A 13659-nucleotide genomic window follows, 5' to 3' on the forward strand; every position below is an offset into this window, starting at 1 on the left:
ATTGCCCCTTAGAGATTAGCACATGGGGAGATAGGATAGGGCCTGGGTGGGATAGTTGTTGGTGCAGACTTGATAGGCTGAATGGCCTCCTTCTGCACTGTAGGGATTGGATGATTCTGTGTCAGTGATTTCATAGTCATCATTAGACTTTTAATTCCAGATTTGTATTGAAATCAAATTTCACCATCTTCCTTTGTGTGATTTGAACCTGGGTCCCCGGAGCATTACCCCAGGTGTCTGGATTGCTAGTCCAGCGACAATACCATGATGGCACCACCTCACGCACGGACAGCTCTGGAGGTCGGATTGGAAAGAAAGAAACATCTCAATGGCATTTTGTTAATATGTTTTTGTTTGGACTCTTTTGGCATTTGAAACTATATTGTTCTCTTCCCTATTTTCTTAACTTATTCCAGGTGATCAACGTCTCAGGTATCTCTGTCGGGACTGGCTTGTCATTAGCTTGTGACACACTCATATCTCAGGTAAGTACAGGTAACCGCCAACTTGTACCATCATAACACAAACATTATTTTGTTACCACAGAGATGAACAAGAACCGTCCCCTCATATTTTGCGTGATAATTGTGAATCTTTCTTCTCCGGTTACCAATTTTCATCCCTTAAGAACCTCTCATTGTCTTGAAAATCTCCATGAGCTCTCATCTTAAGCAACTATGCAATATATAATCCATGGGTTAAAGGATTGTTTCAGAACTGCATATTAGTTCAGATTTCCTTGAAGCTTTTGCAGTCAGGGTCTGAAACTTAGCAATTTATACACTGTTAAAAGTTAAAGTTAACATATTAATCACAAGTAAAACTTACATGAACATTGCAATGAAGTTACTGTGAAATTCTCCTAGTTGCCACATTCTCGCGTCTGTTCGGGTCAATGCACCTAACCAGCGCGTCTTTCAGACTGTGGGAGGAAACCGGAGCACCCGGAGGAAACCCACGCAGACACGGGGAGAATGTGCAAATACCACATCGACAGTGACCCAAGCCAGGAATCGAACTCAGGTCCCTGGAGTTGTGAAGCAGCAATGCTGACCACTGTACCGCCTTTGTGTTATGGTGGCACAGTGCTACCATCCCAGTTGGTGTCACCACTGGATGGGAAGATCCCAGAATGGAAATCTGGCTCAGAGGATGATGATAGAATCCCGACAGTGCAGAAGGAGGTCATTCAGCCCATCTGCACTGACTGCAATCCCACCCAGGCCCTACCCCCATGCATTTACCCTAGCTACTCCCCCTGACACTAAGGGACCATTTAGCACGGCCAATCCATCTAAGCCGCACATCTTTGGATTGTGGAAGGAAACCGGAGCACCTGGAGGAAACCCACGCGGATGTGAGGAGAACGTGCAGACTCCACACAGACAGTGACCCAAGCTGGGAATTGAACCCGGGTCCCTAGCGCAGTGAGGCAGCAATGCTAAGCAGGATGGACGGGATGTTATTGCCTTGCTCAGGCGAGACTGGAAATTCCTACCTGAGATCAACAGGGATTTCCATTGTTGGAGCCGTGCCCGTTCCAATTCCGTGGAGGGCGAGGTGGTAGAGTTCCGGCCCATAACCTTTACTCTTTCTTTAGAAAGCATGAAGGAACAGAGTTAAGGACTGCCAATTAGATTTTACCAAGAAAAACACATTTATTAAATATGAAAACTTTAACTACAATACAATACTCCTTCACTCCCAATTATTTTCACAAACTTACACAGATTTTAAGGCTAACACAGGCCTGTATTATGCTATAAAATTTCGGTAAACAGACAGACCCAGTAATCTAATAGGCAATTTGTGGTCAGGCAACACCTCACTCCGACACCAAGGGCAGGATTTTCCAGCCATGCTCTTCCCAAAACTGGAAAATCCCACCTGAGGTCAATGGACCTTTGCATGGCCTGCCTACTATGATTCCCTTGGAAGGCGAGACAGGAAAATGATGGTGCAACTGGCTAATATCACTCAACTGATCTTCTGCGGATTTCTCCTCAAATCTTGCCCGCCACCCCCTCCTCCCAGATGTTATTACAGTCTGAGTGAATTAATCCCACTAGATTCTGGCTTCCATTTGGGTGTTTCCAAACTCCACTCTTGAACCGACACGCCTTAGAATCTTCTTTCAAGCAATGCTTTCCCTCAGCTGTTTTCAGCAAAGATCCGCCTCCAGGTTTTCCAACTCTCCTTTCAGTACTCCTTTGTCTTGTATAGGCAGAAGCTTCCAAACTTTCACACAGACTCTCAGGGATCCAGCCATCAATTGCTTCAAACTTCTACTTCACAGGCTGGAGTAAGATATCACCAACCTTTGGAGCGCTTCATATATCATGATTTTCACTAGCTAACCCTACTTGCTCTGTACTTTTCCGCTCTGATTTTAACTTTGATGAACTGTATCCTGTTCCAATGGCCTTGTATCTTTGTATTTCAATCTTCCTGGAAAATTCTCTTCATCCTCTGGGTAAAAATCTTACCAAACAAATGGCAGTGTGTGTTAGTTCCGGCGAGAGAAACGGAGGGCCAAATTTTCCCATAACACTCACCGCAGGAATCGTAGCGAGTGGGGGCGGGGGAGTGTTGGAGGGGGGCAGACCATGCCAAGGTCCGTTGACCTTGGGCGGGATTTGGCCTGAAAGTCTTCAGGTCTTGCCACACTCTGCCACATAAAAGCAGCTGGGTGTGTTTCACGCCATCAAATGGGGGGGAGGGTGGTGGCGAGGCCTCAATACGCCGGCAAAACCCAGTTGTACTGTGATTGGGGTGCCATATTTGAAGGTGGCCTCACTCAAAGCAAAAAGTAACTTCCCCACACCCCAACATGGAGGTTGGTGGGGGGTGCCATTGGCAGGACGGGTGATGGCTGGAATGTGGTAAAATTCTGGCCTTTATTTCTAATATCCAACAATACAGCCATGGATGACTCAGAATTATCTCTGCTTCTTGACTAATACTCAACGTGAACCCGGTAACAGGGGTGTTGGGTTAGGAACAGGATGTATAATTATCATTTTCTTTACTGTCAATGGAAAGGATCCTGTTACCCTCATTTGTCATCAGAAGAATGTAAACGATGTTTAATTCTTTTCTGGGTTTTTCAGACGTACGGCAGCAAGAACTTGAAGCAAATTGGGGTGATTCTCCAAAGAGGGATTTTCATTCTCATGATAGCCTGTTTCCCCTGCTGGGCGCTCTTTGTTAACACAGAAAACATCCTGTTGGCTTTCAAACAATCCCCCGAGGTGGCCAAGTAAGAGTCTTTATATTTTGTTCCAAAGGGAATGAAAGCAAGTGACGTTTGCATCTAAATATTTTTGAGTGATTAACTCTCTGGCTGGAATTGACCAATGGAAAAGGATGATTTGATTTGATTTGATTTGATTCATCATTGTCACATGTATTATGTAGGTCACGGGTAGAAGAGGGCACTCACAATGTTAAAATGGCGGCGTGGGCTTGTTGGGCCGAAGGGCCTGTTTCCTGTACTGTGTTGTTGTTTGTATTAACATACAGTGAAAAGTATTGTTTCTTGCGCTCTATACAGACAAAGCATACCGCTCATAGAGAAGGAAAGGAGAGTGCAGAATGTAGTGTTGCAGTCACAGCTAGGGTGTAGAGAAAGATCAACTTAATGCGAGGTAGGCCCATTCAAAAGTCTGACAGCAGCAGGGAAGAAGCTGTTCTTGAGTCAGTGACCTTAGGCTTTTGTATCTTTTTCCCGAAGGAAGAAAGTGGAAGAGAGAATGTCCGGGGTGCGTGGGGTCCTTAGTTATGCTGACTGCTTTGCCGAGGCAGTGGGAAGTGTAGACAGAGTCAGTGGACGGGAGGCTGGTTTGTGTGATGGATTGGGCTACATTCATAACCTTTTGTAGTTTCTTGCGGTCTTGGGCAGAGCAAGAGCCCATATCAAACTGGGATACAACCAGAAAGAGTGCTTTCTTTTAAAACTTAATGAGAGTCGTGGCTGACATGACAAATTTCCTTCGTCTTCTGAGAAAGTAGAGGCGTTGGTGGGGCTTCTTAACTATAGTGTTGGCATGGGGGGACCAGGACAGGTCGTTGGTGATCTGGACACCTAAAAACTTGAAGCTCTTGACTCTTTCTACTGCATCCCCGTTGATGTAGACAGGGTCATGATCAAACCCTTGGAAAGGTTGGGCATCAGTTTTAACCTCAGACATTTATCATAGTATCAGAGAATCCTTACAGTGCAGAAAGAGGCTATTTAATCCATCGAGTCTGCACTGACTCTCCGACAGAACACATTACCCAGGCCCTATACCTGTAACCCCCTGTATTTATCTATAATCCTCCTAACCTACACGGTTTAAGATACCAAGGGGCAATTTAGCACGGCCAATCCATCAAACTCACACATCTTTGGAGTCTGGGAGGAAACCGGAGCACCCGGAGGAAACCCACGCAGGCATGGGGAGAACGTGCAAACTCCACACAGTCAGTAACCCAAACTGGGAATTGAACCCAGGTCCCTGGCACTGGGAGGCAGCAGTGCATCACTCCGGTGCCCGTTCTGAGGGAGAATTTAGCGTGGCCAGTGCACCTAACCAGCACGACCTTCGGACTGTGGGAGGAAACCGGAACACCCGGAGGAAACTCACACAGTAGAGCAGGACAGGTTTACGCTCCCAAATTGTCCGTCGCTGTTGTTTGAATATGATTCATGCCCATAGCACCAGCCTTTGAGTTTGTATTCATTCATGCTTGTTTTGGATATTTTGCTCATTTTAACAGCCTCTCCTATTCCTCCGACAGGTTAACACATTCCTACGTCATGATATTCATTCCTGCCCTTCCTGTGAGTATTTTACAATTCACACACCCGTTACAAAGCTGAAAGTTGGCTTGAAATCTGGAATAAATGCAGAGAGCGTTCAGCTGGTCTGGCATCACCCGTGGACACAGTAAAAAGTCTGACAACACCAGGTTTTAGTGTGGAAGGGCTTCCACCCACATTGTCAGCCACTTTAGGACTTGAACAGCAGGTTAGGTGTAAAGATTCGCATTCTAATCAGTAATCTCTAAACTGTCTGTGCTTTATATGCTCTGTCCGAGGCCAGAACTCTCCATTCACCTGACGAAGAGGGAAACCTTGAAAGCTTGTGCGTTTACTATCAAATAAATCGGTTGGACTAAAACCTGGTGTTGTCAGACTTTTTACTGTGTTTACCCCAGTCCAACGCCGGCATCTCCACATCATCACCCGTGGAGACAAGATCCCATGTTGATGCTTCCCTATGAATAGGGGAAAAAGATATATATATATCAGATTTTTCCAAAGTACACAGATCAGGAAGGAGAGGAAAGGATAAAGGAGAAAGTCAGTGATGAGGTGGAATGCAGGAGAGGTTAAATAACAAAACAGAAAATAATACAAGGCAGCAGGGAACTAAGTGTTGAGTCAGGAGGGATAAAGTTAAGCTTGTTTATTATTATCACAATAACACTGCAATGAAGTTACTATGAAAATCCCCTAGTCGCCACACTCTGGCGCCTGTTTGGGTACACTGAGGGAGAATTTAGCACGGCCAATCCATCTAACCAGCACGCAGACACAGGGAGAACGTGCAAACTCCGCACAGTGACCTAAGCCAGGAATTAGATCCGTGTCCCTGTCGCTGTGAGGCAGCAGTGCTCACCACTGTGCCATTGTACTGCCCCAAACTTTTCTCCTTTCACCCTTAACCCATGCCCGCTGGTTTTTTCTCCCCTAGCCTCAGTGGTAAAAGCCTGCTTGCATTCACTCTATCTATACCCATCAAAATCTTATACACCTCTATCAAATCTCCCCTCATTCTTCTACGCTCCAGGGAATAAAGTCCTAACCTATTCAATCTCTGTCTGTAACTCAGCTTCTCAAGTCCCGGCAACATCCTTGTGAACCTTCTCTGCATTCTTTCAACCTTATTTACATCCTTCCTTTAACTAGGTGACCAAAACTGTACACAACTTCATTGCAGTGTTAATGTAAGCCTACTTGTGACACACTAAGAAATAAGCTTTATTGTTGGTGCAGACTGGATGGGCTGAAGGGCCTTTTCTGTATGACTCTATGATGCTATTACTCTGAAGAAGAGCCGGAGAGTTATCCTGGGTACGCTGGCCAACATTTTCTCTCAACCAACATCGCTACAACAGATTAACTGTTCATTATCATGTTGCCATATGTGGAACCTTTCTGTGTAAATTGGCTGCAGTGTTTCCTACAGGGACAGCATAGTGGCACAGTGGTTAGCACTCCTGCCTCACACCGCCTGGGACCCTGGTTCAATCCCCAGCTTGGGTGTCTGTCTGTGTGGAGTTTGCACATTCTCCCCACGTCTGGGTGAGTTTCCTCCGGGCGCTCCGGTTTCCTCCCACAGTCCAAAGATGTGCTGGTTAGGTTGATTGGCCATGCTAAAGTGACTCTAGTATCAGGGGATTAGCAGGGTAAATATGTGGGGTTATGGGAATAAGACCTGGGTGGGTTTGTGTGGTCAGTACTGACTGAAAGGGCCAAATGGCCTCCCTTTGCACTGTAGGGATTCTTTGAACCTATCTATGATTACAGCAGTGACTACATCTTAGGAAAATATTTCATTGGCTGTGATGTGCTTTGGAACGTCCTGAGGTTGTATCAGGCACTAAGTAAATATAAGTTAATCTTTCTTCTTCTAACTTTTTTTTCTGTTTGTTATTAGGCAGTATTCCTTTATAATTTAGAGGTCAGATACCTTCAAAATCAGGTACAGTGACTAATACTAATTCTTACATTTTCCAAAATCAATTTTAGTTAATGTTGAACCTATATGTCAAAATCTCCAAGTTTTATTTTGCTTAATTTGATTCTTACAGTGATCAATTCTATCACCATCAGTTGTTTATTGCAGTGAGTTTCCTGTGACCATTGACCCTTTTTAGATATCTTTGTAATCTTTTCTCCTTGAACCATCTATCCAGTTCTCTCTTGAAGACGACAGTTAGCCACAATGAATCCCAAATGCTAACTTTGCATAAGAAAGTCAGTTCCTTCTGGTTGTCACCATTGGAAAAAAGTTCCTCCTTGTTTACTTCGTTTCAACCCTTCATGATTTTGAACACCTCCATCACACCCCATAGAATCCCCTCAGTGCAGAATAAGTCCATTTGCCCCATCAAGTCTGCACCGAACACAATCCCACCCAAGCCCTATCCCCGTAATGCCGTATATTTACCCCACTAAATCCCCCTGACACTCAGGAGCAATTTAGCCTGGCCAGTGCACCTAACCTGCACATCTTTGGAGTGTGGGAAGAAACTGGAGCACCCGGAGGAAACCCACGCAGACATAAGGAGAATGTGCAAACTCCACACAATCAGTGACCCGAGGCTGGAATTGAACCTGGGTCCCTGGCACTATGAAGCAGCAGTGCTAACCACTGTGCCACCTGTGACGCCCACTTCTTCTCTACTCTAAGCAGAACAAGGCCAGTTTCTCCATCCATTGATGTAAACACTTCATCCCTGAAATGATGGTATTAAATGCACTGCCCGGGGAGGTGGTGGTGGGAGCAGGTACAATAGTAACATTTAGAACATAGAACATAGAACACTACAGCACAAACAGGCCCTTCGGCCCACGAGTTGCGCTGATCACATCAACACCTATCTATAACCCCCAATCCCATAAAACCCCATATACTCATCCAGAAGTCTTTTAAAAGACCCCAGCGAGTTCGCCTCCACCACCACTGACGGCAGCCAATTCCATTCACTCACCACCCTCTGAGTGAAAAACTTACCCCTAACATCACTTCTGTACTTTCCTCCCCGCACCTTAAATCTGTGTCCTCTCGTAGCGACCATTTCAGCCCGGGGAAATAGCCTCTGAGAATCCACCCTATCCATTCCTCTCAACGTTTTATAAACCTCTATCAGGTCGCCTCTCAACCTTCGTCTCTCCAGGGAAAGGAGACCCAGCTCCCTCAACCTAACTTCATAAGGCATGCCTCCCAGTCCAGGCAACATCCTTGTAAATCTCCTCTGTACCCTTTCAATAGCTTCTACGTCTTTCCTATAGTGAGGCGACCAGAACTGCGCACAGTACTCCAAATGAGGCCTGACAAGGGTCTGATAAAGTTGCAGCATTACCTCCCGATTCCTAAACTCAATCCCTCGATTAATGAAGGCCAGTACACCATACGCCTTCTTGACCACATCCTCCACCTGCGAGGCCGATTTAAGAGTCCTGTGGACCCGGACCCCAAGATCCTTCTGCTCTTCAACAATACTAAGACTCCTTAAGGGGCAACTAGACAAATACATGAATAGGATGGGAATGGAAGGATACGGACTATGTAAGTGCACACTGTTTTAGTTCAGGGAGACATCATGGTCAGTACAGGCTTGGAGGGCCGAAGGGCCTGTTCCTTTGCTGTACTGTTCTTTGATCTTTTGTTCTAAATCTCTGCTGTACTCTTTCCAAATACTTCACATTCTTTCTAAGGTGTGGTGCCCAGTATTAACACAACACTCCAGCTGGGGTCTTGTGGCACAGTTGGTCACGTCCCTCCCTCTGGGTGACAAGCTCGAGATTCGAGTCCCTCACTGGGACTTGTCAGCCAAGGAAAGTGGGTTCATAACTTGGTTGAGTGAGTCAGCCTACAACTCCTTCCAAACACACCAGGAGAGATCTCTGGCCAGCCTCGCTTGATGTGACGCCTGCTCAAACTATCAGCCCCTCCGGTGACGGACTCGTGACCTATTCACGGGAATTACTAATTATGGAAAAAGTTTGCCTTATTGGACCATGGGGTGTGGGAAGAGAATTAGAATGGACTCCAGCTGGGACTATAGCTGGAGTTTTACGTGGATTTGACACAGCTTCCTGGCTTTTGAACTCTATGCCTCTATTTACTACGATGTGGGTATGCCGGTGTTGGACTGGCGTAAACACAGCCCAGGATCCCAAATGTTTTATCAAACGTTTTATTAACCTGTTCTGCCATCATCAAAGATCTGTACATAAAAGCCCCTTGGTCTCTTTCTTGCACCCCCTAATTGTAATTTAGAGAGTGACTAAATTCTATTTTGTTAATGAGTGGGAATTGTATTTATTTGAACAGCATATCATTAGAATCTTGTTTTATTTGTAGATAGTTAATAGAAGGGATTTATTCAGTTTGTTAATAGTTTAACTAATTTGCTCACTGTTAGCTAGGTAAATAAATTATTAGGCGCTGATTGTAGAGAGAGTGTCAGGGAGTTATGTTGATTTAACCACGAGAAGTTGCTAAAGAGTTGGTATAATAAGAGATTCTAGGGCACAGTGTTCCTCTTTGGCTGTTTTGGTCAGGGTGGGGTGGATTCTACCTCTGTTTTATAACAGTATAAAAGAACATAGAAGCAGGAGTAGGCCATTCTGCCCTTCGAGTCTGCTCCACCATTCAATAACATCATGGCCAATCCGGGTGTGATTTCAATCCCGCCTTCCTGTCTGCCCCGTAACCCTGACTCCCTTGTCTAAACAAAGATCTGTCCAATTCAACCTTAAATAAGTTTGACGACTCAGACTCCATGCCTCAAAAAACATTCCGTCTCTCCCCAGTAGCGGGTGGGATTTTCCAGCCCTCTAGGCAACACGATCTTCCAGTCCCGCTGAAGGCAACCCCTACCCCTCCCTCCCCTCCACAGCCAGTACAACAGGAGTCTGGTTTGGAATATAAAGAAGACCCAAGGAATCTGAGCCTATGAAGTACATGGACCCAATTCTCAGTTATACTTGCAATATAAACAAAGGCAACTCCCCACCCCGCCCACAGTGGTGGGTTCCCTGGTGGTGGGGCAGTTTGGGCGATCCACGCAAAATGCAATAGGTCTCGACGGGACTGGAAGATCCCGCTGGTGGCCAATGTTGAGCCTCCTCCACCACCGGAAAGCACACGAAAGGGGAGATTGGAAAGTCTCGGCCTGTGTCTGTGGCAGCACCATGCCACATTCAAGTTACTTTTCAATTGGCAACACAATGGCGGTACACTGACACAATGGTTAGCGCCGCTGCCTCATAGTGCCAGGGACCTGGGTTTGATTCCGGTCTCGGGTCACTGTCTGTGTGGAGTTTGCACATTCTCCCCGTGTCTGTGTGGGTTTCCTCCAGGTGCTCTGGTTTCCTCCCACAGTCCAAAGATAGAATCATAGAATCCCTATAGATTAACACCGATCACTATCCCACCCAGGACCTATCCCCATCACCCCATGCACTTCCCCTAGCTAGTCCCCCTGACATTAAGGGACAATTTAGCATGGCCAATCCATCTAACCCGCATATCTTTGGACTGTGGGAGGAAATTGGAGCACTCGGAGGAAACCCACGCAGACACGGGGAGAATGTGCAAACTCCACTCAGACAGTGACCCAAGCCGCGAATCGAACCTGAGTCCCTGGCACTGTGGGTTGCAGTGCTAACCACTGTGCCACCATGTGTATTAGGTTGGCTGGCCTTGCTAAATTGGCCTGAGTGTCGGGGGATTAGCAGGGTAAATATGTGGGGTTATGGGACTGGGGCCAAGATCCTAATGAATAACCCACTCTGTGCTGTTTCATTCTCATTTTAGGGGATCACCACGCCACAGATTCTCACTGGTTTCGTAGCCAACATTTTCAATGCTGTAGTGAACTTCTTGCTGTTGAATGTACTTTCTCTCGGAGTGCAGTAAGTAGCAAATTATTTTACTTCCGGCTGAAATATGAGAGTGTAAACATCTGATTTATGAACTTTCCACCTTGCCACTTATACTTTGCTTTTCACTTCGCTTGCTTGAAAACTGAGAGGGAGAAGAGTGATAATATTGTAGAATATTGGTGCCATAATCACTGAGCTTCACAGAGCAGTAAAACAGGAGTCTGGTTTGGAATATAAAGAGGATTTGGGGTGACATGTTGGCACAGTGGTTAGCACTGCTGCCTCACGGCGCCAGGGACCCAGGTTCGATTCCTGGCTTGGGCCACTGTCTGAGGAGATTTTGTGGCTTTTCCCCATGTCTGTATGGGTTTCCTCTGGGTGCTCCGGTTTCCTCCCACAGTCCGAAAATGTGCGGGTTAGGTGCATTGGCCATGCTAAATTGCCCCTTAGTATCGAGGGGATTAGCTAAGGTAAGTACATAGGGTGACAGGGATGGGACCTGGGGGAGATTGTGGTCAGAGATGAGGAGGAATTTCTTCAGCCAGAGAGTGGTGAATCTGTGGAACTCTTTGCCGCAGAAGCCTGTGGAGGCCAGGTCATTGAGTGTCTTTAAGACAGAGATAGATAGGTACTTGATTAATAAGGGGTTTTGGGGGAAAAGGCAGGAGAGTGGGAATGAGAAAAATATCAGCCATGATTGAATGGTGGAGCAAACTCGATGGGCCGAGTGGCCTAATTCTGCCCCTATGTCTTATGGTCATAGAATAATTGAGGTTTACAGCATGGAAACAGGACCTTTGGCCCAACTTGTCCATACCACCCCTTTTATTAAATCCCAAAACTAGTCCCAATTGCCCTTGCATACTCATGTGCTTATCTAAAAACCCCTTAAACATCCCGATCATATCTGCCTGCACCACCCCTGCACCACCATGAAGTTGGAAGTGTGTAGGTAAAATCATAATCTAAAGATAAAGGGAGAAGTTAGTGGATTATTTCACACAGAGGGTTCAACACGGACTATCCTACAAGAAACAACAGTGAAAGCAGAATGTGTAACGCCTTTTAAAGATAAATGTTAAAAAAAAGACATTTAGGGAAAGGGAGGGGAGTTGGTAATTCTTTCAGAAAGTTGACCCAGATGTGTTGGCTTGCTCGTTCATCCTCCATGATGTAAGGTCCCCTAAATTGAAGGGCAGTCATGGTTAATTAAGGTTCAAAGTCACAATCCGGAGTGTCAGGAGCCCTGACACCCCTTAATATATATACACACAGGTGAGACACCCCTGATTGGGCAGGCAATCATTACCTCAATCAGGGAGATCATACTATTTTTAATCTTTCTTGGGACATGGGTATCGCTGGCAAGGCCAGTATTGTTTGCCCATCCCTAACTGCCCTTCAACTGAGTGGCAGTTAAGGTTGCTATGGATCTGGAATCACATGTAGGCCAGACCGGGTAAGGGTGGCAGATTTCCTTCCCTGAAGTACATTAGTGAACCAGATGGATTTTCCCGACAATCGGCAATGGTTTCATGGTCGTCAGTAAATTCTTAATTCCAGATTTCTATTGAATTTCAAATCTCACCATTTGGCTTGGTGGGATTGGAACCCGGGCCCCCAGAGCATTACCCTGGGCCTCTGGATTAATAGTCCAGCGACAATAGCACTCAAGAAGCTCCAACAACACTCAAGAAGCTCAACGCCATCCAGGTGAAGGCAGCCCACTTGATTGGAACCGCATCCACAAACATCCATTCCCTCCATCACCGACGCTCAGTAGCGGCAGTGTGTACCATCTACAAGATACACCGCAGCAACTCACCAAAGATCCTTAGACAGCATCTTCCAAACCCATGACCACTTCCATCTAGAAGGACAAGGGCAGCAGATACATGGGGAACACCACCACCTGCAAGTTCCCCTCCAGGCCATCCTGACTTGGAAATATATCGCCGTCCCTTCACAGTCGCTGGGACAAAATCCTGGAATTGCCTCCCTAATGGCGTTGTGGGTCAACCCACAGCACATGGACTGCAGAGATTCAAGAAGACAGCTCACCACCACCTTCTCAAGGGGCAACTAGGGATGGGCAATAAATATTGGCCCAGCCAGCAACACCATGTCCCAAGAATGAATAGAAAGAAAATACCACTACAGCACTGCCTGCCCTCCAAGAGGCCAACCTCATGGGCCTCGTCGAGGTCATTATTGTTTGCCAACTGAACCAGCAGAGATTTAGTGAAGAACATTGGAAGTTATTGTGTTATGATGATATACTCATGATTCCTGGAGCACCATGTACAAGTGGGAGTTTTCAGAACCCATCCCAATTGTTCTGTGCCGTAGTGACTCAGGGATGGAGGGTTGGAAATCCTGCCAAATGTTCTCTTTTTCTGGTTAAGCAACATTCTGCCTATAAAGTCAACAGAAATGGGCAGAATGCCTGGAAGACCTCAACATTAACCTTGAGTTTCAAATCAAACAGGTTGAAGCTACTTTGAAGTAGAGGTGACATTTACACAGTGTAACATGGCATTGAAGACATCCTGTGGGACGGTGGCTACCCCGATTGGATCATTCCTTATTGTGTTTCATATAAACTCATAAGCGTGCCAAAGGCCGTCACTTTCAAACCTCAAAATTACCCAGTCAACCTCATACTGGCCTAAAAGGGCAAGTTATCTCAAAGATTTGACCAGCAGGTGAAGCTAACTGTTTTGTGCTGTTACCATGTGTTGAGTCTCTCAGTTGTAGACCAATAATAAAGATAAAATTCCTACAGTGCAGAAGGAAGCACTTTATTCTCTTTGACAACTCCACATACACATCCCAATACAGAGCCACCTGTAACCCCTATATATATCCCAGTGAGTACTCTTAAACAATTAGCATACAAACTAGATCTAAAGTGGAAGGTTGCAGTTAACCCATTCCTAACGCCATGCAGGGGTAATTTGAGTGGTATTCATTGCTAAGACGACACTGCCCCA

At 45.9% G+C, this 13659-nt stretch overlaps 1 protein-coding gene across 1 annotated transcript in view; it reads left to right on the top strand.

Moving 5' to 3' along the window:
• Positions 1-13659, top strand: part of LOC145357269 (multidrug and toxin extrusion protein 1-like) — a 41471-nt gene that overhangs the window by 6357 nt on the left and 21455 nt on the right. The window contains exons 3-7 of the mRNA XM_080210468.1: positions 417-485; positions 3111-3259; positions 4783-4825; positions 6708-6752; positions 10599-10696. Of these exons, the coding sequence (XP_080066594.1) occupies positions 417-485; positions 3111-3259; positions 4783-4825; positions 6708-6752; positions 10599-10696 (404 nt within the window). The remainder of the gene's footprint in view (positions 1-416; positions 486-3110; positions 3260-4782; positions 4826-6707; positions 6753-10598; positions 10697-13659) is intronic.

The sequence above is a fragment of the Carcharhinus amblyrhynchos genome, chromosome 23, assembly GCF_965287045.1.
Source record: "Carcharhinus amblyrhynchos chromosome 23, sCarAmb.v2.hapA, whole genome shotgun sequence".
Lineage (NCBI taxonomy): Eukaryota > Metazoa > Chordata > Chondrichthyes > Carcharhiniformes > Carcharhinidae > Carcharhinus > Carcharhinus amblyrhynchos.